Source organism: Pollachius pollachius (genome assembly GCF_949987615.1).
Source record: "Pollachius pollachius genome assembly, chromosome: 2".
NCBI lineage: Eukaryota > Metazoa > Chordata > Actinopteri > Gadiformes > Gadidae > Pollachius > Pollachius pollachius.
The window spans coordinates 41866500-41892878 of NC_136935.1; the positions used below are offsets into that span (position 1 = coordinate 41866500).

General features: G+C 43.2%; 2 protein-coding genes and 1 long non-coding RNA gene across 7 annotated transcripts; 1 reads left to right on the forward strand and 2 right to left on the reverse strand.

Moving 5' to 3' along the window:
* Positions 1–654: 654 nt before the first annotated feature.
* On the reverse strand, positions 655–10062 carry LOC307091777 (cytochrome P450 4V2-like; the record flags this gene model as incomplete). The annotated part of the gene is made up of 12 exons (XM_079758579.1): positions 655–815; positions 1755–1934; positions 2315–2449; positions 3866–3968; positions 6071–6250; positions 6556–6682; positions 6851–6920; positions 7124–7314; positions 7433–7474; positions 8675–8760; positions 8945–9057; positions 9870–10062. The coding sequence occupies 12 exons, from the start codon at positions 10060–10062 to the stop codon at positions 655–657; spliced, it is 1581 nt and encodes a 526-aa protein (XP_079614705.1).
* A 4948-nt stretch (positions 10063–15010) lies between these two features.
* LOC307091778 lies at positions 15011–17984 on the forward strand. The gene is made up of 4 exons (XR_013812758.1): positions 15011–15466; positions 15572–15691; positions 15787–16371; positions 17854–17984. It is a non-coding gene; the product is annotated as an uncharacterized lncRNA (long non-coding RNA).
* Positions 16697–24745, reverse strand: tlr3 (toll-like receptor 3). 5 transcript variants are annotated; one of them, XM_079758574.1, is made up of 6 exons: positions 24669–24745; positions 24291–24423; positions 21305–21782; positions 20444–20638; positions 18485–20331; positions 16697–18110 (listed from the first exon to the last, which is right to left on the reverse strand). In XM_079758574.1, exons 3-6 carry the CDS (start codon positions 21776–21778, stop codon positions 17879–17881), a joined length of 2748 nt encoding a protein of 915 aa, XP_079614700.1. In that variant the 5' UTR covers positions 21779–21782; positions 24291–24423; positions 24669–24745; the 3' UTR covers positions 16697–17878. The 5 variants fall into 5 exon arrangements, with proteins under 5 accessions (XP_079614700.1, XP_079614699.1, XP_079614701.1 ...); XM_079758573.1 differs by having other exon boundaries at positions 21305–21805; XM_079758575.1 differs by having other exon boundaries at positions 21305–21805; positions 24291–24409; positions 24669–24742.
* Between the last annotated feature and the right edge of the window lie 1634 nt (positions 24746–26379).

Genomic DNA, 26379 nt, shown 5'->3' on the forward strand with positions numbered 1-26379 from the left:
TAGGTGCGCCCCCACTTCAAAGGAGCCCATGATTGCATGACCTTGGTACCTTGAGGGGGGGAGGGGGGAAGAGAGAGAGAGAGAGACTCTAGTTAGTCCAGTCCAAAGTGAGTAGCGTAGGTGTGTTGAGCAGACAAAGCTATAGGGTCTACGCTTTGTGTAAGGTGTGGTGTAAATCTTAAAAATGTCAAAAGCAATAACAACTTCCTGTTATTGTGTGCACCCACGATTGCGTGGGAGCGCCCTCCAAAACACAATCACGTGAGAGTCCCTGACAAACTATCTTTGTGTGTAGCGTTGGATGCACAAGTGCACAATGTTTGGGTGGAAGTCGAGGAAAACCCTGAAAAAGACTTAGTCAGTAGGCTTACTCACCAAACGTACGCAAATGTTGAGTGACATTTTTTGATTACTGGATATACTTTATTTAGTACACTTTTTTTTACATCAAATGTGTTATTCAAAAGCAGCCCTCTTACAATTGTGGCCACTGAAAATACCATTTATTATTCAAATTCAACCTCAACCTAAAAGTATTGCTGCTTAATCAAGACGCAGCTCCTCTGTCTTAGTTGAGGTGAGGTTTCTCCTCGTCGGGAGGGGGGAGCAAGCTGGTGGCAGCTCCCAGAGAAACAGCATGGGACCACCAGAGATCTACTCCCTCCTCTCCAGCTTGATGAGGATGCCTTTCGATGGCCGCAGGATTAGATCTGCGAAGGGGTGGAGCTCCTCCCGTTTCTGACACGCCTCGATGTTGAAGGAGCGCAAGATGGACGCCAGAACCACTTTCTCCTCCATCATGGCGAAGCGCTGGCCTGCGCTCAGATACAAAAGAAGAACAACGATTCAAACCAGATTTTTAACAAGCACACAAACATTTTCACGACTCACTCATGACGTGGTCCTTTTCCACTCTTCCCCCTTCTCAGATAGTTATTTTAAGTTTGAGTGTCGTTACAAACTCATGTCGTTACATTTCCATTTCTATTTAGGGGATTTAGCTGACGCTTTTATCCAAAGTGTCTTACAACCATTCATTCACACATTCACACACCGACGGCAGAGTCAACCACGCAGGGTGACAGACAGCTCGTCAGGAGCAGTCAGGGTGAGGCGTTGTGGTAGAAAATAACCGAGTTCTATCACTTCTAAACTAAATAAGAGAGCAAAAGAAATTGAGGGGTCCGGAGCAAGTATGACAAAAAGACTTTATCGTTACAAAGGCAACAACAAAGCCGAGTAGTTTGCAAAGCACTGCCGGTCAACAGATCCCGGCCTCTTTTTTATCCTCACGTGCAAAGCTGTTTCTTGTTTGAGGTGTCCGCCCACGGCCACCCATGGCCGATCAGTCATAAATTCCTTTAAGCGAGTGGCCGGCAACACTAATCTAAAACACCAGGCTGAGGTCAGCACGCATTGACCCCATAGCCTCTGATGTCGGGTTGGCTTCTAACTCACTCTCTGACCCCAGACTCCCTGGCACTGTGCCAAGTCCTAGATAAGAGTCCAGAGGCGTTTTTAGATGCTTTCTACCATTAGATATATAGGCCTAATAATAATCATTGTTTACCTTAGAATATAATCATTAATTTCTTCCACAGCGTCTTGCTCAGAGACACCTCAACACTTAGCTTGGAGGAACCTGGGATTGAACTAGCTACATCAAAGGCATCACCATTTACGACGTCCACCAGACTGTCTAGCAGATTGAAACCAATCCACCATATAACCCCAGCGACTCCTTCTGCTCTTACCGATGCAGTTCCGAAGGCCAGCAGAGAAGGGTATGTATGCGTATGGGGGTCTGCCGACGGAGTTCTCTGGCAGGAAGCGCTCTGGCTGGAATTCCTCAGGGTTGGGGAAGTAGCGGGGGTCCCGGTGGAGGGCGTAGGTTAGGACGAGGGCGTTGGCTCCTTTGGGCACCTTGAAGCCGTCTGCAGGCAGAGACATAGTTGGAAGATTGGGGTCACGCTCAAAATGGCCGCCAGTTGTGATAGATTGTGGCACGTGTTTGTTTAATATCAAATAACTATATAGTTATTGATGATGAAGTGAAGAGGCACTTTATTAATCCTAGATGGGAAACGTGGGTGTTACAGCATTAACACAGGACAGTATTATAATTAAATGACATCACATTTCATTCATTTCGCTGACACAGTTATTTAAAGCGACTCACAATAAGTTAATTCAACCATAAAAATACAACTCCTTCACACCCTGTCCTTTTCGCCTGGGAGTTAAACACACGCACCACTTATACATCATCCGGCCCCCCCCCGAAGAACTGCAGAGCTTTTGTGTTTTAACTTACTAATGACGATGTCGTCACAGAGTGTCCGGGCGAATAAGGGCACTGAGGGGAAGATCCGCAGGGACTCCTTGATGACGCAGTCTAGGTACTTCAGCTCCTTCAGGTCCTCCATGGTAATGGGTCGTTTGGACCCGCCTGAGCAGAGGTGCAAAGTGTCAAGCCCATTAACGGTGATTCATAATGTAGCAGTGTGATGCTGTTGCTCTACGTTAGAAGCAGATACCCTTGTTTAAAGTTCTATCACTAGATATGCAGGGGTCTTTTATTTTGAAGGAGCAGATTGGCCAAATTAACAGAAATTCGGGAACGTGTTAGTTTGCGATCTCTCTGTTTTGCTGACTTTGAATGAGAAGAAGATGCAAGGCTGGTGATAATGAATAGGCCATCATCTACCCGGTCGTCGAAGTGTCTTCAATTAAAATACACAATGCAGAGTGAACCCCACTACAATAATATTATTATTTCTTTATTCAAATTTCTTTATTAGGAGTAACCCCTTGAGATGAACCAATCTTGTTTTCAAGATGAAAAGTGGTTTGTCTGTTACCAAGTATCTGTCATATTACTTGGTGGGCAGCCAGTCCAAGCCAGAGGATCCATCTTTTCTGATAATCTCACAGGGCTTGCATGGCCTTGTGAGACCATCCTGATATTCAAGTATGCCCTTTGCAATGTATTTCAGTCTGGCCGTGGCCTCAGCAGCAATTCCTTTCCACATATAGGCACATCAGAATGTTGTGCTATAAACTCGAGCCAATCAGATTCATTAACTAAGAGAATCTGATTAACTTAGTTGCTATCTTTGCCCTTGTCGAATCCGGTTGGAAGTAAAACAAAAACATCTTCCCTTCCGAGAAGTGTTCAAATTTACGCTAATCTTTAACATTGGTATTCAGTCAGTTTCGGATAAAACTCTTTTGATGGCTCTGTCAATTTTTTCAATTTATTTTGGTTCTGCTCTTGTTTATTTTGATTCAGTAGACTGCAGCATTCTTATCAGTTTTTAATCTTGAGAGAGGCTTTTAACAGGCTTGAGGCCTGTTAGGCTTGAGAGATGTGCTGTGTTGTGTACAAACGAATCCTGGAATTTACGTGAATGCAGGGAATGCAGCTCTGACCTACAAGTTTTTGTGGGGCAGGTTACGCCTCATTCATATTCATCATATAATGTTCCAAGGCACAAGGGCAGAACCAAAGGTGGTGGGGAATGTTTGCATTGCACCTGCTCTTGCCACAGGCTAATCTATTTTACATTGTGGAACTAGAGCGTGGAACAACCTTCACACTGCCCGGACTAAACAAACACACTGTTTGTTTTGGCACACATTTCCTGGGTGCTTATTTACACATAAACCTACACCTCAATCTTCTCTACCTCTGATCCTCTCTCTCACTCACTCTCGCTCTCTCTCTCTCTCTCCCCTGAGAGGAAATGGATCTCATCAGCGATGAGTAAGAGGAGGGGGCCCCGTGGGTCATGGAAACAGGTGATGTCATGAAAGTGAGAAGGTGAGAGGAGCCATTATGTTTATTTTAAAATCCTTTTTTTACCTAAAACCTTGTCGATCTCCAGATGTACCTTCCTCTGCACCTCTGGGTGTGAACCCAGCAGGTGCACGGCCCAGTTCATGGCGGCGGCGGTCGTGTCATGGCCCTTGGGAGACGAAAGGAAAACACAATATTAGAGGAAAGCAAGAGAGGTGTGAGGTGATTTCCCCTGAAATGTCCCCCAGGCATCGGTGAGCAAGATGCCCTAACCCCCCAACCTGCACGACTTCTGAGATCATTAAGCCGCTTTGGATAAAAAAGTCAGCTAAAGGGTAGTGTATCAGCTAGGGGTGTTCCACACCCAGCCGTTAGGTACTGGCTTCAATCCCCAAAGTCCAAAGCCTAACCTGTAGGCATCCTTGAGCGAGATGCCTTACCCATACCAGTTCCTTCATAACACAGATGACTTAATCACAGCTAAAAGAATAACATGGTGAAGGCAGTATGATTGGCATTCATATAAATCTCTGTGTGTTTTGATTGTGGTTAATTAGTGACACCATACTGATAGTTCACATATGTTTCTCTCTGCTGAAGCCCCCTCAAAGCCTTTTTCTAAACATAACAAAATAAAAGGGAAAATCCTTTAGAGGGAAGGAGTTACAGGTAATGAAGGACAAGGAGTGCCACAGTCCACGTCATTTCCAAACATTTGCAGCACTGGAGAAAAGATCTAAACTAGTGCCGCAAATGTTTTTTTATTTTTTTATTTATATGTGATGCTGGATCACTTTATTTTATTATTGCATCTTTTATATTCCATGGGCTGCTGTAACAAGATAATTTCCCATGTATGGGATGAAATAAAGTTCTTATCTTATCTTATCTTAGAGGGATAGATTAGCTGGAGCAACAGATAAAGCAAGGGATAGTTCAGAGAAAGTGTCACTCATAAAATGAACATCTGTGTTTTTCCATTTAAGTTAATCGTCTTAATTCGTTTATTTGAAACTCTTTGATGCTGCGCCAGATGCACTGGTCTTGGTCATCCAGATGTTAACTGCATCATCTAAGTGCAAAGCACAAGACAAAGTACTCCAAATGCAAGCTAACTTTTTAAAGGCTGAAAGCTTTTGGTCATTCACAAATCTAGTGGGCTCAGTGTAGGGCTTCCTGGTAGCAGGTTTGTACAGGAACTTGGTCTTCTTTGTGCTGATTATTAGGCCAAAGGCCTGAGGATAGGGGCTCATACTGTCCTGTCCTGTAATTCTTCATTTAATCTAGCAGCCAGAGCGCAGTCATCAGCAAATAAAAGTTATCGAATAGTGACTTCCTTTTTTGGCTTGTATCCTCTGCAGATTGAAAGCCCGCCCTCAAAACCATAGACGAGGCATAACCCAGTGTTGTTGTTTTGAATGTGTCTTGCAGCACGGGAGACATCCCCCTGCTGAAGAGCATTGGCACTATGACCCCCTCGTATCACTCCATTTTACGAACTCCACATGCCATTGTGGATTTTTTGCATTGTACCGATGAACTTGCCTGGACACCTGTATTTGGCCTTGATTTTTTTATAGGCCCCCCTGCCATATTCTTTCGTCCTTTCCTCATCTGCTCCTTTCCAGTATTGGCTAGCCGGGTCTCAATAAGGGCAGCAATATCCACATTGAATCCAGCTACCTCATCTCAGCCCATGAGGGTGGTGCGTCTCTAAGGTAGTTTTGATCAAGAAGTGTACGTCAAACTGGGCAAATTCCAGTTACCAACAGAGAGCTTGACTTTCGGTGGGTGCAGGTTTGTGTCTGCAGCCTTCTGCGTATCCATGCCTGCTGCTTTGTGACTTTGTCCACGCCACAGGATTTGGATAAGTGACGGTGATAAGGGGCCAAGACTTGAGAAAGAGAACGTGCATTTCAGGGAGGGAGATTTGCAAAACGTTGACTTGACTCTCTCAACCAGCCCCATCTGCCCGTTGGCGAGACGTTGTCAGACGACAGCAGATGGATGGTTCCAGAAACCCCTTTGGGATATCCTCTGCCATTGGATCCAAACGCCTCCCGACTCAGACAGGCTGGGTCTTTGGGGTGGCTTACCACAGTCCAGTGTTGGGCGGTGGCAGCTGCTGACTGCACCACCTCACCAGGGATATTCCACCCGGTGTATGCCTTGGGCACTTGCACATTCTCCCACACACACATGCTTACCCCTAAACAAATCCACAAATCCACACATACACCCACACCCAGGTCGGTCCTAGAGACTCCTCACCTCGAACATGAAGGTGTCCACCTCCTCCTGGATATCCCTGTGGGTCAGCTTGTTCCCTCCCTCATCCACTGTCTTCAGGAGCATGTCCAGGAAGGCCCGCCTCTTCCTGGTCCCGTTCTCCGGAACACTGTCAGAGTCCTCCTCCTCCAAACGGAGGTGGTCCGCCCTCTCATGAATCACCTGGGGGGAGAGAGAGCGAGAAAGACTCTTTTAGGCTTGACTCTCTTTCATCCTCCAGTCCGTCTTGGATAATAGATGTGGGATGAGATCAGGGTTGTGGGTTGGTAGGGAGGGGTTGAATACATGATTTATTCTTCAAAACTAAATTACCGGACCCACATGATCAAATCGCCAGTCATATGAACCTCCTTAGGCTGTTGGCTATCAAATGACTCGATGTTGGAGTGTCCCCAATACCAGATACAGCTTCTTCTATTTATTCTTTCCTCCTCTAACACTGTATAAACAGTGGAGATAGCACTCACGTTTGAGGTGACTTCATGGAGGGTCTTCAGTCTCCGGTTGTGCTCCAGCCCCTCGCCAAAAAGGTTGTAGCTGACGTCCCACCAGAACCAGGGTGCCTTCTGCCTCCGAATGATGATGTCACTCATCCTTGGAAAGTGAGAGTGAAAAACGTCATGAGAAACGTCATGAAAGGCTTCAAATGCATCAATGTGAGGCCTTTTGGTGTGTGTGTGTGTGTGTGTGTGTGTGTGTGTGTGTGTGTGTGTGTGTGTGTGTGTGTGTGTGTGTGTGTGTGTGTGTGTGTGTGTGACTCACTTGTACACACTCTGGACATAATTGGATTCTGAATTACTTTGGGCATACATTTTCTTCCCCATTGCAGTTTCTGAAAGACATTCGATTCGAAATGAAAGAACCATGCTTTTTTACACACACACACACACACACACACACACACGCACACACACACACACACACACACACAGTTCAAGCACCCTTTATTATACAACGACAATAAAAACGTTGTACTTGGACCACCAGTGCACCATTACTGACAGGCCAGGGACAGTCTTAAGCTGTCCTCCTCACCACAGATGATGTCCAGCGCACACAGGGTAATAGTTTGGAAGCAGTCAAAGGGGCCCTCCCCCACCTCCCTGCCAAGCTTCTCCACCAGGATGTCAGCCTGCTCGTTCATCACCTCCAGGAACTCCAACAGGATGGAGAAGTGGAAGGTAGGAGTCAGCATCTTTCTTCGCTGGCGCCACTTAGGCCCGGTGCTGTTCAGAGAAGGGGAGCCATGGTCAACTCATGGGCGCTTGACTCGACGTGATATGATTTGGCCGTTTGGAAGTCATTTCGTGAAACATACTGTGTGGCTGGTTTAAGCAGCCTCACCTAGCCTTAGTCTGACATTTTGGTCTCTGGGGCTGGGTGAGGCTGCAAAAACGATGATCTATCAATGTGCAACAGGTTAAACCAGCCATCCCCACACACACTCGGGGAGATCTTCTACATGGCAGCATGGTCAATGGATCAACATCTTCCTCTACCACTGCCTTCAAACTCTATAATAAAGGGGTTCACCATCACCACACCACTGTGACCTTGTTCAGGAGGAGCCCTGTAAAAGCCACCTAGGTTGAGTGGGGCAGCCACCCAGGTGACTTGTAGCAGCAAACATGCTACAAATACAGTATATTGTCTGCATTGCTCTGCAAAAGTACAGTTGTGAAAAGTGAATAGCAAACTATGAAATACAAATGACACGCATACCATGTCAGATTATTCATGACATCTGAATCATGTTTGATAACACAACATTGTTGTGTACTGAAAAAGCCATATTTACTGTAATGTAAAACTGAGCTATGAGGTTGGACAATACCTCTAAACACCTCAAGGGGGAGTTAATCCCACCACATCAATGTATTCAGCATGGCACTTTGGGCAGTGTTACATACAACAACAAGCTTAATCTGTCCATGTAATCCCCGGGATAGGTTTTGGTGATATGTTTTGGGGTTGGAAAAGCACAGAGATAAGGTAGTAATAATGAGGGAAATATCCAACTGAAAAAGGAAACAAACAACTATCTAAATTATCTTGTGAAGAATATTAGCAAATTACATTACAGAATAATGATGTGACCTGATAAAAAAATATTACAAATCTGCATACTTGGAAGCGGGGAAAATATCAAGGGGTGCGCTGTATGCCTCACAGGTCAGTATGTAGCCTACAATGGACTCAATGAACTCATTTGCAATAGCATTGGTTCTGAGCATTTTGTGCAAGTTCAGGGAGGCCATGGTGGTGGTTAAGTACAAGATAATTAAAGTAATGGGAAGCAAGCTCTACAATAGTAGAGGATGTTACAATCTACTGACACTTAGAACAACATCACTAGCACACATTGCTAGTGATTTGATTCACCATGTGTAATAAAGTATGTAACACGTATTGAAAAAATGGTGTAATCTATGTTCATATTTTGTGATTAATTTGATATTGTGTCTTTTAATGTAGGGCCGCTGTGGTTGACTGTTTTGTTTGTTTAATGTGATAGCATTCAGAATGGTACAGCATTTTGACAGTAGTATAAGTATAAAGTAGTCATGTGTTTGTCGCTGTACATACCTTGTAAGTAAACCTGTGCCAAGCCATGGGTGAAGAAAGCTGTATATGTGGGCCTTGTCCATGTGAACTGAGTTATTCAGAAGAGCCTAAATCCATGTACAATAATTAAAATAAATTAAATAATTAAAATCGGATTATTGGTTTTGTATTGAATTATAGTACTGCATCCCATACATAAAAAAAAGAAATATAGAGAAGACAATAATGTAGGTAGGTAGGCTTTATGTCTCACTGTACTGTGATTTCAGAACAGAACCGATGTGAATGTACCTCAACCGTTTCCGGATGGTAGAGCATCAGCATGGGGACCGGTCCGAGCCATATTTTCAACAGTGGACTGCTACGGAACTCGTCTGTCGCCTCCACAATTTGGCAGAAGAAATCTGGGAAATGCATTCAAACATATAGAACCGAAACCGGCTGTGAGTGTTCAAAGTGATGCACCTTGAGGACACACGTCCCTGGCATTCAGGGGGGTTATTGTATCTTGGTCCAGGATGCCTACACAGCAAACTTTGTGGATCGCAGTATGTTATTGGCTGGCCGTCGGAACACAAAACTCCACAACTTCTACCAGTCCATAACCATAGCCAACACAAGCCAGAATAACTAAATAAAGTACCATTAATTTTCAACCCGGGTCCATGACCCCTAGGGCGACCTGCAGAGGTACTATTTTGATTCCCATTTAATGCAATGGCAACAAACCAGACCCAACATGATGAATGTGAATGAGTGATTAGCATAGGTAATGCTTTATAGGTAATAACCTGTGACCTCAGTTGTAGCTCCCCAAATGAACAGCTTTACCACACAGTCAACATAGGGATGATAACAGCGTGTCAAGGCAGAGTGGTGGGGGTTCTGTCCCACTACTCCATAAATTGTTGAACAGTACCACATATTCAAGTCAAAACTGAAAATAGTTTATCATACACATATCATTAAACTGCTGGTACAAGTTAGACGTCTTGCTCAAGGCAGCCTACATTTGGCTTGCAGAACCCTTGGGCTGCTATGCTAAAGTGCATTTGTTTTATAATCCAGGGGATCCTTGCTCTGTTTATCTATCCAACGAGGGGTCCTGCTTGGGCAGATGAAGGTCATACACCCCTTGCCTAAATCCCTCTGCACTCTGCTAGCCTCTTTACTCTATTGAGTTGTAATTTCAGTGAGAGTCTCTTTGGTTCCTCACCTCCAGCATTTTTTTTTAGCATCAGCGCGTGTCCAATGAAGGGGTACGAGGTTCCGAACTCTGGAATACTCTTCAGCTGATAAAACTGGAGAAGGTGTCCTGTGAGCAGGCGGTAGGTTAAGTAGCTCAGGATAGCCACGAGAATACTGGTTGCGACTACAGTAACTGAAAGATCACTCAGCAAAAATGCCATATTTACACTCAAAGCATGTCTGAGGGGAAATAGATATGAAAGAAAACGATTACAACTAAAACCGTCTTTGAGTACTTAGAAAAGCGCTATAAAAAACTGATAAATTATTATTATTATTATTATTAAAAGTACCACTCTGAACTGCGTGTCAGGAAGGACGCTTGCCCAGTATATATGCTGTTATCTTTTCTGTTTGCCAGTTGGACTCTTGAACTGTTGTTTACCTACCCTCCCTTTGGTGTTATAAGGCCTTTACCTTAATGCCTTATCTCATCAATGACGTATTGTGTAGTATGTTACTGTTTCATAAACATTAAGACACTTTAATCCAAAGTATCAAATCCTCAACACAATAGGATGAGCCGGGAATCTAACTAGCACAAGGGTGTAGGTTTGGTCTGAGCTTTGGTGGGGACACTACCCAGACTTAATTTTTTAAAATAAATTAACAACCCCACTCACACTCGTGCTATATTGCTTAAAGGTGTCAATGCATCGTTTTTCATTGATTTTGCAGTGGTCACTAATAGCAATGAATGCCCTCTGAGTCGGTTTTGGTGCAAAATATATTAAAAATATGAATGAATATTCATGACATGCAAATGTCTCACCTCTGATTGGCTAACAGCACTGTCCATCACTGTAATAAGATAAGATAAGATATACTTTATTTATCTCAGCAGAGAAATGTAGGTGTTCCAGCAGCCAGCATACATACACAACACAACACAACACATGTATGCATACATATCCCACCTAAACAAAACCATGCACCCACAATACCTAGCCTAGGATAGAAAAAGTGGAATGGATGGTCCATGTGCATAAGAAGAAGTAGCTGTTACACAGACATAGCAGTACAAAATGTGTGCAAATATACATGTGTGCAAATAAACAGGTGTGCAATAAACATGTGCAAAAAAGATAAATAAATAAATATATATATATAAGCATATATAAGTATATATAAGTTTGATATATATTAGCAGCGCAAGCTAAAGTTTAAATGAATATTCTTTTGTCTTTACTAAAAAGGGGAGTAATTATAAAGTGCAATTGCAGTAGGTAAAAAAGTATTCTTAAATCTGTCCTTTCTGCAGCTTAGCTGTCGTAGCCTCCCACTAAAAACACTCTTTTGTTTACTCACTAGATTTTGCAAGGGATGCGTGTTATCATCCATAATACTCAACAATTTCTGTACCATCCTTCTCTCCATCACCACCCTCAGGGACACTACAGCAGTCCTCAGCACATAGCCAGCCCTCCTAATCAGCGTGTTAAGCTTTTTAGAGTCACAAGCCCTGATGCCGCTGCCCCAACTGATCGCTGCAAAGAAGATGGCATTTGCCACAACAGACTGATAAAACATACATAACATTTTGCTACACACATTAAAAGACCTAAGCTTCCTCAAGAAGTAGATTCTGCTCTGACCCTTCTTATAGACAGCCTCCGTTTGTTGCTTCCAGTCCAGTTCATGTGCACACCCAAGTGTTTATAGCTCTCTACCACCTGCACTTTATCCCCAAGGATAGAGATAGTCCTTAGCTCAGGCCTGGCCCTCCTGAAGTCCACCACCATTTCCTTGGTCTTTGTTACATTTAAAACAAGGTGGTTTTCCCCACTCCATGCAACAAAGTTATCCACCAGCTGCCTGTATTCTGTCTCATCTCCACCACTGATACACCCCACTACCGCAGTATTGTCTGAGAACTTTTGTAAATGACAAGCCTCAGAGTTATACTGGAAGTCTAAGGTATATAGTGAGAAGAGGAAAGGGGACAGCACAGTCCCCTGCGGCGCTGCTGTGCCACTGACTGCCTGCTTAGAAACAGACCTCCCTAGCCTCACAAACTGGGGTCATTCAGGTAATCCATGATCCATGATATTGTGGTGGTGTCTACCTGTATCAGCTCCATCTTCTCAAGTAACAGTACTGGCTGTATGGTGTTAAAAGCACTTGAAAAATCCATATAATAATAAATACAATATTATAAATTATTATATTATATAATATAATTATTTAAATATAATAAACCCAATTAAACTTCCAGAGCGACACGGGGGGATTGAGAGAGAGAGAGAGAGAGAGAGAGAGAGAGAGAGAGAGAGAGAGAGAGAGAGAGAGAGAGAGAGAGAGAGAGGTGAGGAAGAAATGGTTGGATTGAACATTCATTCACCGTGACCGCGGTGCGGGCACTCCCGCGACTCCCGGCCGCCACGTCTCCCGTCGTGCCCCGGCAGCGGCACCCCGCGGCCCGGGCAGCGTGACCTTGGGCACCGCGACCACTCCCGCGTCTCCCGCCGTACCCCGTGAACGAATGAAGTAATGGCCCGGGCACCGCGGCACCGCGAAAACAGATCGCGCGCAGAGGCCTAATTCGGCCTATATATTTTGTATTTGAAATGCAACGGTCTTGTCGTGGAGACTACGCTCAGAGCAGCTAGAACTGAACAACAGCAAGAGGAAGGAGGAAAACGGGCTAAACAAAATTTGTTATTTTTTTCTTGCTATCGGCCATGTTTGATTGTGTTGTGTTGGTTATTGAACTGTTAACCCGCGAACTTGGGTTATGTTTATCAGCGTTACTAAAGAGATCATGACGATAGCTGATGTAACGGGAGTCCAGGCGTGTGCAGGACCGAACCGCGCTGTATGACCACTGTTCCACTGCGCATAAAGTAGCTGAGACGGTAGAGGGGTTAGAAACCAATAAATGAAAATAGGCTATTTATTCACCCAAAAAAATTAAAAACAATGAAAGTTTAAAATCCCCCCCCCCCCAAAAAAAAAATGGAATCACGTTCCCAGCGCCCCCATAGGTTGTGCGAACGCCCCCGTTGAGAAACCATGACCTAACACTAGACCAACCTGTCGCCTTCCCCTGTCTGTCCTGATTCTTTGTCTCTCTTCTTTTCTACATTCTCTCCATCCTCACACCTGAATGATATGAACTTTGTGTTTAGGAGGTTTCACAAACAAGTTCCTTTATTGTTCTTGTCATGATATGTTATATTGTAGGCTCAATTCTGATCAGTACACAGTTGCAAGTCAACAGTTTAGCTAACCTGAATATTTACAAGCCTCCTCTTGATACAGTGACATAAAAACTACTGTCTTTCAACCACTTTGAAAAGCTTTCTTTCATCCCTGCGCACTCTTTCTCCTTCCGAATCTTTCTTTTTCAATTTTGTGACCCCGAGAGCTTTCTTCTCTGCCTCTCCGTATTAGGTACCGGTCATCAGATGACAATTCAAATGAAAACACTCTGGCGCTCGCCTCCAGCGCATGCTCGAGGGGGCGTGCACTGGAGCGCTGTGTGAGGAGGAGGAGGAGAAGGGGGGAGGGAGGCGATGAGCGGGGGGGCGCCTTATCCTTGACGTGCCTCTGTTATTAATCATCATATCATTTACACAAACGCTGTTAAAAACAGAAAATGCCGACTCAAATAATTTTACCTCCATCGCTTTGGCGCCCCCTCTAGTGCGGCGCCCCTATGCGCCGCATATAGTACATACCCACTTTTTGCGCCACTGGCTGTACCGAAGTGGGGATTTAACGCTTTTTTTTCGTTTCAACCTGAATATTGGTTGGGGCACGTCCCCTGGTCCCCACGTAAATCTACGCCCTTGAACTAGCAACCGTCCAGTTCTATACTTTGTCATTTATAAATGTTGGCTGCTGGGTGATATGTTAGGTGAAGAACAGGGGGAGATTTTGCTTATGGTTTAAAGAGAATACCATTACTACCATTACTACTACTACCATTAGTACTACAAATTCAGCTACTACTACTACTTCAGCTATTACTACTACTACTTCCGCTACTACGACTACTACTTCATCTACTACTACTACTACTACTACTACTACTACTACTTTAGCGACTACTACTACTACTTCAACTACTACTACTACATCAGCTACTACTACTACTACTTCAGCTTCTACTACTGAAGACACAGGCGGGTGGTAAGGACAATTTCCTTAAGGAAAGTTGTGGCATACTGTAACTGACATCCACTCAAGCAGTCCTTTCAGACATCCATACATAGTTTATATGCCACACTTGTCAAGGCACAGCTTAACTAACTTTAGGGTCACAGTGGTGCATTCCGTAGCCTACTTATACAATTCAAACCCACCGTCCATTCTCACTTCTCCTCTGAGACAACATAAGATTTCGGCACATGCGCATTATAACACTTTTGAAGACAGAAACAATGAACATATCATAACTGTATTGATAAGAAATTACACTGTACATTAGAGTGTAATGTTGAAATTATGATCAATAGCCTAATAATGACATTATTAAGTAAAAATACATGGTGACTTGTTCAGGACTTGAAAAAGTTTGGGACTTGGACTCGACATGGCTTTGGTGTGACTTTGACTTGGACTCGACTTGCCTTTCCCTGTCTTGACTTGGGACTCGACTCGGACTTGACTGCTAAGACTTGGGACTTACTTGGGACTTGCCAAACAGTGACTTTATCCCATCTCTGGTTATAAGTGATACATATTCACGTAAAGCAATCACAACATCAGACATTACTTTCCAGTCAGGTTGCAGCTCATTATATAAACCACTAGATGTCAGAATGATTCTGTATTTTATTATATAAACTCCAGTATTGAGCAGTCTCCAAAAAGTCTCACAAAAGAGTCATAAATAGTGTTGCCACCCGTCCCGTTTTTTCCCTTAATTGTTCTCTTTTTTCACCAGCTGTCCCGGGAAAAAAGAAATCTCTCCCGGGACACAATTTGTCCCGTTTTTTGGGGGGCAAATGCCAAAACCTCATTTGATTACTTTCGTTCTGTAGTCTAATACGGTTCCTGTGCTTCTATGGCTCTTAAAATTGTCCCCGTTCTCTTCCCGTCTATGCGTACGTGACCGTGACGTCCCAGGCACGCGCCCCCATTTTTGCGCTCCTCAGACAGAGCGGGAACACAAACATAAACATATTAAAGTTGAGGAAAGTCACTCAGTGGGAGTGGAGCCAAGCGCTGCGTCTTCATTTGCAATGGGAGGAGAGACTGACGAGGAAGGAGAGGAAGCAAATAATACATGCAAGCCACCAGTACGAAAAAATCAATCCTGACTGGGCGAAACTTTCAGAGTTTGAATGGGTACGGCCGACCCAGGGAGGCCATTTTTCAGCCACATGAGTTTTGTGTCCGGCGAAAATCTCCGTAAAATATGAAGGGGAAAAACGCATTGGAAATTCAAGCAAAAACAAAAACAAATCAAGTTGTGCTATCAAGCAAACAAAAACAGGCAGCCATTGCAACCTTTATGACCAAAAAAGGTTCACCAGAAGCAGCAGGCCAAGGAGTACATCCAGAATCAGTGACACAGAGCATCTGTGTCAGAGGGACAACCTGTGTCACAACAAAGAGGTAAGAGGAGCTGTGGGAAGTCCTAACAGTTCACTTAGTATATCTGATCTGAACATCTAATCACTAATGATGTTTTCATCTGTATTTCTTCATCTATTAATGCAGAAAGGAGCAGCAGCAGACTAAGGAGTCCATCCAGAATCAGTGCAACAGAGTCAAAAGCATCTTTGTCAGGGTCAAGAGCATCTCCATCAGGGAGAGAATCAGTTTCAGGACGACAAATGGGTAAGCAAAGAAATAGGGAGTCTTACAACTGTCAACCTAGTATATTTGCATGTCCAATCATGTTTTCATCTGTATTTTTTAATCTATTAATACAGAACAGAGTAGCAGCAGCAGACCATTGAGTCCATCCAGAATTATTGCAATAGAGCCAAGAGACAACCTGTGTCAAGAATAAAACAAAGGTACAATAAGAGAGGCAACAGGGATTCCTATTACTTAGTATAGCCTAGATAACTTGGTAGTCAACGTATACGAGTCTCGTATAAACATAAACACATACTTATCTAATCACATACGTATAATCAAACACACACACTCACAACACCAAAACAAACAAGAAATACAAAAATATAAATGTTGAAATAATAACAATGTTAAAAGTTTGTGATCAAGTCTCATGTGATGTCTCTCTGCGTTCTAGTGTGTTTACATGGCTGCTGGTCTGAAATTATCTGCTGGTGTACATCCACCCTGGTGAAAATAAGTTTGCGGTGGTCAATAGTAGCAATGAATGCCCTGTGAGTCGGTTTTGGTGAAAAAAATGCTCTGGTGCTCCTGCTTCATGCTGTTCTAGTGTGGTGGAGGAGGTGGGCGGGGAGGAACGACATGATTTTGGATCTTACTCACGACATGCAAATGTCTCGCCTCCACACCGGCCGCCGGGGTACCGACGTGCCACGGTAATGTCCAATCCATCCATTTCTTCCTCAACTCTTCTTTCTTGGCCAAGAGATGCAACGTTGATTTGTTATCGCCACAAATATCACATGCACAAACTAAATACTGTCTTCCCGTGGGCCGTCGCAAGCCAAGGTGGGCGAGGCAATAAATACTTATTCTCCAATTGACGTCAGTTGGTGAGGCTTTTCTGATTCACTCGTTTATGCGTCTATTTTCTTTCATTTGGTAACGCAGGCAATCGAGGTAGAAGAATCTTTTCATGTGTAGCATGCATATGCAGCTCCGAGTGACCTCTCGTATTTCAAAAGGAACAGCACTATATGGTTTCTCGGGGAACGACACCTTTAATATTGAAAAGGCACAAAGTAATATCAGGGAATAAAGTACATAAATAACAATGTAAAAAAGTATTCCCAAATTATCAAAAAGTAGAGAAACTAAGTCTAATGTCTAAATATTAAGAAGGGGCACAAAGTATTATCAGGGAATAAAGGACCTAAATGTTTCTATAACAATATAAAACAGTATTCACAAATGATCACAAAGTAGAGAAATTAACTAAGGGTGGAGCATGTGGCCTGATCTGAATATGTCCCACAAGGTGTAGTTCTGCTTATGAACCTCCCCATGATGTCCCAACGCACACAAGAGGAGAACTGGAAGTTCTCATGACATGCATTTCCCCTCTTCATGACCTGTAGATCCTCTTGTAATGTGTTACATTAATTAAACACATAACTTTTGCATTATGCCTGATGAAAATAGTCAGCCAGTGAATATACCCTCTGACTTAACAATGTATACATATAACAAATATTTGTGGAAAAACAGCAAATACCATTGCAAATTTATCATATTTTTTATGAATTAAATGGCATGAGACATGCTGCCACAGTACAGTATAGTAATAGTAACAATGAGAGAAATAACCAACAGGAAAAGGGATCAAACGATAAATCTAAACAATCTTGTTTAGATTATTAGATTAAGGCTATAATTACAGATAATGATGTGACCTAAAAAAAAAAAGATTACACAACCTCATATCTGTATTAAAGAAGTAAACACATTATAAACATCATCTTGGGTAAAGGAGAGACCTTGCCTTTGGAATGGCGTGAATCATATTGACATGGGCTAGTGCAATAACAAACGCTGGTGCGCTGTATGGCACAGTTCAGGTTACAAAAGAACGCGCTGCATTGGTTCCATCGAGGGAGTAGTAGTAGCAGTAGTAGTAGGGAGGGTGAAGCAACACAGCGAGGCCTGGGTGGTGGTTAAGAACAAGATAATTGAATATATTGAATACTAGGAGCACAAAGCATTGCATTTATTAAATATTACACAGATAATTTCAATCCGCTGGGATTTTCTTTCTTGAGCTATAATTTCCAAAGTGTTGTAAAAACCATCTTTGACAATAACCAAGCTCTTCACTGGGGACGATCCCTCATTAATCCCTTCATCTTCCCTTCTCAAAGAAAACAACAACTGCAGTTGTCGTTCTCAGGGCTTCGGCGTGTTGGTCGTCCCTAGTGCGATGTGCAGCTTCTCGTGGAAGGCCGGGATCCTCTCCTTGTGGACGGGCCAGTAGAGGAGGCAGCGCAGCCGCAGCATGCCCCTGCGCAGGAACAGGGAGCGGGACAGCCTGTAGTCGTTGATGTCCTGCAGAAAGACCAGGATCACAGCGTCCCGCCTCTCCTCCATCACCCGGTGAAGAGCGTGGTGGGCCTTGAATCTGGACGCCATGAACGGAAAACCGTTAGGGGAACAAGAATCATGTTAGGGTGACCGAGAGAACGAATGGAAAGACAGGGACACATGTTGACGAACATGTCAACATGTCAAAAGCATGGTGGTGCAAACGTTTTCAACATTTCTTGGATTTAAGATGGAACCAATAAACTCTATCTTTCACCTTCCGTCCCCTTGTTTTCCACACTATTGGTCCATTACTCACTCATTACAACATGTATAAAACATATTTAGTTAACCTGCTAATTTATTTAATATATTTAAATTCACTGCTAGTTGTAACTGTTACTTGGGGTTAATGTATCTGCTATATGACAAAAAAAGTATGATCATTTAATAACGGAACAAAATATTTACCCTCTACACCAATGATCATTGAGGAGACTCTCCGTGACAACAAACAAATACTTTCGTGATCTTCTCATGTTATCCACGATGGCTTCAATGCGGGATGTGCCGGGCAGAAAATCACGACCCTCCATGCAAAACACATATTTGTCAGTTTCCAGAGGAAGTAAACTACGCTCCACCCATTTCTGGTCTTCATCGGCGTGTATCACATACGCGTCGAATTCAAACTCCCTTCCTTCCTCAACTTTGGCATCGCTGAAACCCAACGTACGGTTGATCAGGACATTCCAATAGAACTGAATCCTCCAACCGTGAAAGCGAACCAAAAGTGCGCCTAACATCACTGCGATGACAATGGTGCTGCTGAGTATGTACAGTGCCTGGAAGGGAGTGGAGTCTTTGCAGGACAGCAAGTCAAAGTCCATGACCGAGCGGTTGAAGTAGGCAAGCGGAGTGTTGCACGTGAACTGGTCCTTGCCTCCCGTCACGCTGGCCTTTGTCGTGTTCAACCATGTCACGAACCACAGGATGCTCTCGCAGGTGCAGTCAAATGGGTTCCTGCCAATGTCCAGTAGAGTGAGGTTCTCCATGGCTGGTTTGAACACCTGGGGCCTCACAGATGTAATCAGATTTTTCTGGATACTCAACGTCTGCAACGATAGCAAGTCATCGAAGACCGAGTCCTTGAGGTTGTTAAGGAGGTTGCCTGTGAACCTCATCTCTTTAAGCTTCTTTAACCCTTTGAGTGCATCCGTAGGGATCTCATCCAATCCATTGTACTCCATGTTTAGGACGGTTAGGTTCCCCAGGTCTTTGAGGAATAACACCGGCCCCCCGACATTGGCACTTTTCCACACACGCGCCAAGTTATTGTGCTGCATCTTGAGTACCATTAGGTTTACAAGACCCTCTAGCATGCGTGCATTGATGTTGGCAATGTTGTTGTTGCTGAGGTCGAGAAATTTGAGGTTCTTCAGGGAAGCAAACGGAGATGGAACCAGGTCCAAGCTGCCGGTCAAGGTTCTGCCCAGTGTCAGAAGCCTCAGCTTAGGAAGCTGGACAAAAGACAAGGACCTCAGTTCAACATTCTGGCGGTTGTTGGAGAAGAAGAGTTCTTCAAGCTGACCCAACCCTTCAAACTCTGTCCCTTGGAGAGTTTGTCTGATGAAATTAAAGTCCAACAAAAGAGTGGTGAGGTTTGGAAAGGCAGAGAAGGAGCTGTTGCCGATCCTGGTTATGGCAGTGCCCGTCAGGTTAACCAACCTGAGTGGGGATGCTGCGAGTGACACAAAGGTCTTTTCGGTGAGGGACTTGAGGGATGTGCAACTGCACCAGCCAATGTAAAAGTACTGAAGACTTGTCAAACCTGTGAACGTGTTTTCTGTGATTGAGCGAATCGCGGTGTGCTCCAGTATGAGGGTCTCCAGTGCAACCAATGGGCTAAAGGTGTAATCGTCAATGATTGATGTGGAGGATGTTTGACTTTTCACCAAAGCCTGTCTTAAGTTGAGTTCTTTCAAACTTTCAAGCCCCACGAAGGTATCCTTGGTCAGGTGCTTGAAGTTATTGTTTTCCAAATGGAGAGTTTTTAGTGTTGGCAGCCATTGAAATGCCCCTTTTTCAATTGCACCCATTTTATTACTTGAAAGGTCCAAAATAGTCAGATTGGTTTTATGTAGGCCTTTAAATGTCATGTTGGTGAGTTTGACAAGGGTTGCATCTTGAAGAGACAGGATCTGAATAGCTGTGTCTGATAGCTCTGTGCAAAGTTTAGTGATCTGAAATGCCAAATTACATCCATCCATTTTCAAAACAGATATATTAGCAATTTGTTGGAAGCATCCATCCTCAAACTGTAAGTAAAGAAAAAAACGAATTACCACAGTGTGAACACAAAGTTAACAAAGATCCACTGATACCATGATAAGGAACAGTGACATTATAATTTCCTGTTTTTTTCATTACCTTTTTAAGAGGCAGATATGACAAGTTAAGAACACGCAGCGACGGTGTGCGACTGAGGAAGTAGAAGTCCTCTTTCTTCAGGGTAGAAATCGCATTATGTGACAATGTCAGTGCCACGAGACGAGGGAGCTGGGGTTTAGATCCCAGCTTGGCCGTCGAAAGCATGTTTTTGGATACATCGAGAGTCATCAGGTTCTGTGAATTATGCAAACAGAGACACATGACGGGGTTTATAGAGACATAGGCTTCAAAGGGACATTGTCATCTATTACTTGTACCACCATTATCATCATCATACTATAAAGGGATGGTATATGGATTGGAGGAAGAAAAAAAAAAAAAACATTTCATTCTGTATTACCATTGTTTTTATTTTCCCCTTAGTCTGCAGCAATTTGTTGAACTGCTAGTTTTTCTTGCATTCATGCCAACCCCTTGTGTTTACCGATCTTATTTGCAGTGTGGTGCACACTGTGAAACCTGCTTACAAATTACTTGTTACTTAGCAGTCTCACCAGGCCCATTCAGGAAGATGAAGATGCGACGCTCCTGTGTTGTTAAATAATGACTAGAGATTTAGTACAATGCATGAAGAATAAGGAAACAAGCAGCTATATAATACCTATAAGCAACGGTATAATAACATAAGAGCACACGTTTTTATTATTGGCCTGTGTTCATGCATGTTTTTTAACCATGTAATGCATGTATATCAACAATTTCCATCGGCTCATTGATTTAAGGGGAATGCTCCAATCCTCCCACAGTGGCCTCACCCTTCCCTTGCTATGATCGCGCGATCCAAACGTCCAAAACCTTCTGAAGGCCCAAAAAAAACAACGAGGTTGTGCACCTCATTACCTCGAGGGCGGCAAACGGGTCGGGCGACTTGGCCTTCAACGCCAGCCTGTTGCTCGCCATTTTCAACACGGTGAGCTGGACGCAGCCGCTCAGGTCCTGATCCCGCAGCACGTGCACTTCGTTGTGCTCCAGGTTCAGCGTGCGCAGCCGCGACAGTGTCCGACACAGGCTGGGGTCCAGCTTGGTGAGGCTATTGGAGGTGACGTCCAGGTCGAGGAGCCCGGCGTACCGGGACAGGTTGGTGCCGGGTAGGCCGGTCAGTCTGTTGTGGGACACGTCCAGGCGCGTGATGTTCTGGGGAAGGTCCTGGGGGATCTCGCTCAGGCTCATGTGGCTGCAGTCGGCCGAGACGCCCCGCACAACGCAGGCGGTCTTCTTTGGGTCCAAGGCCGCCCGGCCGTGGTTGGTGGCGGTGAGGTGAGCGAAGAGGGCGAGCCAGCAGAGGAGACGGGTGTGCCTGTGTGGGAGAGGCATTGTGCTGGAGGAGGGTTGAATGAATTACTGTGGGCGAGAGAGTGAAAACACGACTTTCAATAGTAGCAATCTAATAAGAGAGTACAATAGGAAGATAATTTATGTTTTAGGATGACATCGTTATTTTGGAATAGGACAGATGTCAATTCTGAATTCTATCATTCTACGTATATTCAACTTGTAGAAACTCATTGTCAAGTTATCAAGTTTAAATTCGTACGTAGTATGTTCCTGCAATAGAGGCTGCAGTTTCAGGACCGCTGTTCTAGGACCCTAGTTCATCGTGACTTCGGGACGCGAGTATAGTTTTCCTTTGATGGATAACTCATGACTCATGAGTAACTCAAGAATAACGTGTAAAACATAATGAAGCACAACACGTAAGTAACACGTACCTAATACCTAAACTTAACCATATCGAACCTCATGAATTAACCATCTCAAACTAATAATACCACAAATTAATCATCTAACCAGCCAAATTAAGTAATATCAATGTAGAACTTAACCTAAACATATAATTTGCAACGCCCTCAATGAAAAAGTCTAAAATAATAAATCATATAATAATGAAGCATAATGATGATAATGTATTGCGTCTATAAAGCACTTTTCATAAGCCAAGCCTTTCAAATGCATCTGTAATTCACAGATTCACCTGCCAACATTTATTTTGCATACCTCAGATCACCTCTGGGAGGCTGCCTGGACCCATTGGAGGTGGGTGGAGACAGGGGAAGGATGACAAAGCTATCTTCCCTGATGGACAAGATATTCCTGCACAGTGCAGTATGCCCACTGCAGCACGACAGGGAGGGATCCAGCAGGCCCTTCCTTCCAGCTGCTTTCAAAACTTTTCAACCGACACTGCTGACTGCTACACTCATGTGTAATATCAATATATATTATACTGTGCAATATCAATATTCCCTATGTGCAATAATGTGAGCTCAACCATTGAGACTGTTAACTCATTTATTGTATCTTACTTTGTACTGTATCTGCTATTTTTTTAATATATATCTTGCTGTTTTACCTGCCGTTGCACTATACCCTTTTGCTGATGTAACCCTGCACATGTCCCTGGTGGGATTAATTAAGGATTATATAATCTAGTCTACCGGTAATTTAGTCATTTTTTGCGGTTATTTAGAAGTTTCCTCTTTCCTTAAAAAGGTTAAAGGGGAACCAAGTATTTGCTACACAATGTATCCCTCTATAATTCACATGTGTTTTATTTGCAGATACTTCAGATTAAATTTCAGACTATACCTAATACCTATTTTGACAGATGAGCCATGTGTAAATTTAATTTAAAAAAACATCGTTGGTACAACCACAATACTAAAACGATTAGACCAGTGGTTTTCAAACTGTGAGGCGCACCTCCCCTGGGGGGCGCCAGAGTTCTTCAGGGGGGGCGCGACGTGAGAAAAAAAAACACAGACACATTGCGTCTTCACAGCGAAGACGCGTTGTGTTCGAAATCGTTTCCTATTCACTCACTCACTATTCCCTATATAGTGTTTATGATATAGTGCACTGTATGGGGAACGAACAAACGAGAATTCGGACACTACGCTAACATTTCTAAACGTCATTTAGGTCAGTGAATGCGCCGGGTATTTGTGTGACGCAGACAGATGCGCCCACATCATGTAAACAAACCGGGCACCCACGAGGAAAGCTGGAGGTTGTATTGATGTTGAATGTTACATTTCCTTGATCAAGTTTTTTTTTTATTGATTTTGAATGTTATATTTTCTATGTTAAATCCCAAATAAATTGTTGACATTTCTAAACTAAAGCCGGAGACTCCATCATTAAGTGTATACGTTTTCGTTATTATTCAGCTTCTTCTCCTCCGGAAAAACACGACTGCATTGCACTGTGGTATACGGGAGTAACATGTAGGGAACATCGTATGTTCACTCAAATTTTGGGTATTTTAAGTCTACTTTATAGTGTGTGGAATTTACCACGGAGAATTCGAACACCACTACAAAATGGTGAGCACCCTATATAGTGCACTATATCCGTGATGGGGAACGATTTCGAACACAGCTCCGCAATCTCATTGCTCCCACTAAAGTTGAGGTGAGCTAAAAAGGAGTCTTAACTGGCAGTTTACAGATTAACATGTTCAAATGTATTTCAAAAACGTTAAGCAAAAACATGCTTGGATGTTGATCAGATGTTTAAAATGTGTAAAATAATTAAAAGATCTTTCAAAACAGGGATTTAGAAAAAAAAAATTGGGGGGGGGGCTCAGCTGAAATTTGTTCTCTGAGGGGGGGCTCACTCTCATACTTTGAAAACCCCTGGTTAGACTATTAAACCACGGGAGATCACTTGAGTCAGTCTTAAACGCAAAGGGTCATAGAAATGCGTTAACAGGAGTGCAGTCCTGAAACTGCAGCCTCCGCTGTTGCAGGAACAGACATGTTTTGGCGAAAGCATGAGCATTAAGCCTACTCGTATCGGTTAAATGAACAAGCAAATTTGTAATTACCTTATTTGTGTTTAATGTTGTTTGTTGTGGGAGCCACCTCCAGTAGACTTCCGTACTCCCTTCTATTCAGGAAACGAAATTTATCTGAGGATCTGGAGACGAGCCATACAGACGGTTACCTGTGTGTACAAGGCTGGGTTTGAGGAATTTAGATACGTTAGTGAAACCTTTTCGACTTTAAATTCAGCTCGCAAGCACTACATTTGTCTACAGCCACATGCAGTAGCGCGTAGCTGTTGCAGGTTGGTGAATAAAGACACTATATATAACCAGATTCAGATTGCGTGTCACGTTTTATGTAGGCCTACGATGCAGCTTTAACATAGTAACTAACCGGTTACTGTCATACTCCATTTGATCAAAGGGGGAATCACTTACACAGGCAGTTACAATTAGACACAAGAGCTGCTCGCTGCAGAGCTGACTTCAGAATGGTGTATGACCTAGTCCAGCTCCAGCGCTATTTCCAGCTCTACTTCTATGTCCAGCCCCTCCCAGGCTGAGCGAGCCAGCCTATCCATAACTCACCCACTCGCTCACAACTTGTTGAAATATGAAATAAGTTAATGTAGAACCACAGCCTGTCTAGAACCCGATATAACCACTGCTTTGTCGATTATTGTCGCATTGGTATATTCTATTACTATTCATGTAATCCAATTACTTAGTTACTTAACTGAACCTGCTCTGACTGAACGTTTCAACACATTTCTATGGCTATAGCTACACAAACATATTCAACCACTAGAGAGCAGCAAAATACAACGTAACGCATAGTCCTACATTTTTTAACTATGTTTCAGGGACTTGGAAGTAAGGTATTCAGTATGAAACGAACTTGAAGTCGAACTTCGCCATCATGGTGGCCTTTCTTCCCTTTTTAATTGTTATAGCTTGTTTTGGAAAAGGCTTTGTGCAACAAAAAAAAATAGGTGCACTATTGGCCATTTCCATGGAACATGATTATAGCAAGAGATGTACAGACGTGATACCATGTCTATAAACACAGTGACTAATGCAGTCATGTTGAAAGCACAGGAAAACAAACATTGTACCAAATTACCTCAATTTCCCTTCAGTGTTTTATAAAATAGCATCTTATCATTCCATGCCAGTCTAAATAAAATAAAAAAAATGTGCATGGTGGGAATTCATGACATTCACTCGCTTGGATCTGGCAGTGATTATTATAATTGTTATTATTTTGTCTTACCTCTAACCAACCCTTTGTATTAACTCAACCAACTCCAAAACAAGCATTGATCAAAGGATGTTGTTGTGGATGTACTCTCTATCAAGATGTTATTACTAGGTTATTATGATTACTATTATTTGTAGAGGATGTCTCATGGCTTTTTTTTGACTACATAACATATACGTGAATACTGGTAGGCCCAGAGATTTGGACGCGAGTCACATGACTTGGACTCGAGTCAGACTCGAGTCATGATTTTGATGACTTCAGACTCGACTTGACAAAATTACGCATGACTTGCGACTCGACTTAGACTTGACTGCTATTGACTTGAGACTTGACTCGGACTTTGCGTCTTTGACTTGTAATGACTCGACATGTCTTGAGTCAAAAACATTTATTGTTTTAGATATCTAACCTATTTCCCGCCTAAAGGGCTAGACGCCCAAGACGCATTCACTTCCGTGAAGATGAAAAAAAAAACAGCGAGCGAAGACAAATCTACACTTCAATAATATCAAAACGAAATTTCGATATCGTTTATACTTTATTCAGAATAACAGTTTTAGTTTCATATCAGCTGCGTTTTGAGTTGGTCCCATTGAAGCCGTCTGGCCAGCCTCTGACACTTAAGACATCGTAACTAAATCATTGTTCAACCATTTACCTTCGTTCAAAAAATATAACAAATCTACACACTCGTATCTTCAAAAATATCTAAACTGAATTTCGATATAATTTATGCTTTCTTCAGAATCACAGTTAAAGTTTCATATTGGCTTCGTTTCAGTTGGCCTCATTGATTTACGTTGACGCTGGAGGTGAGGACTTTCAGCAGTGTTGCCAGATTGGGCGTTTTTTACCGACCTATTGGCCTACGTTTTGATGACGTCC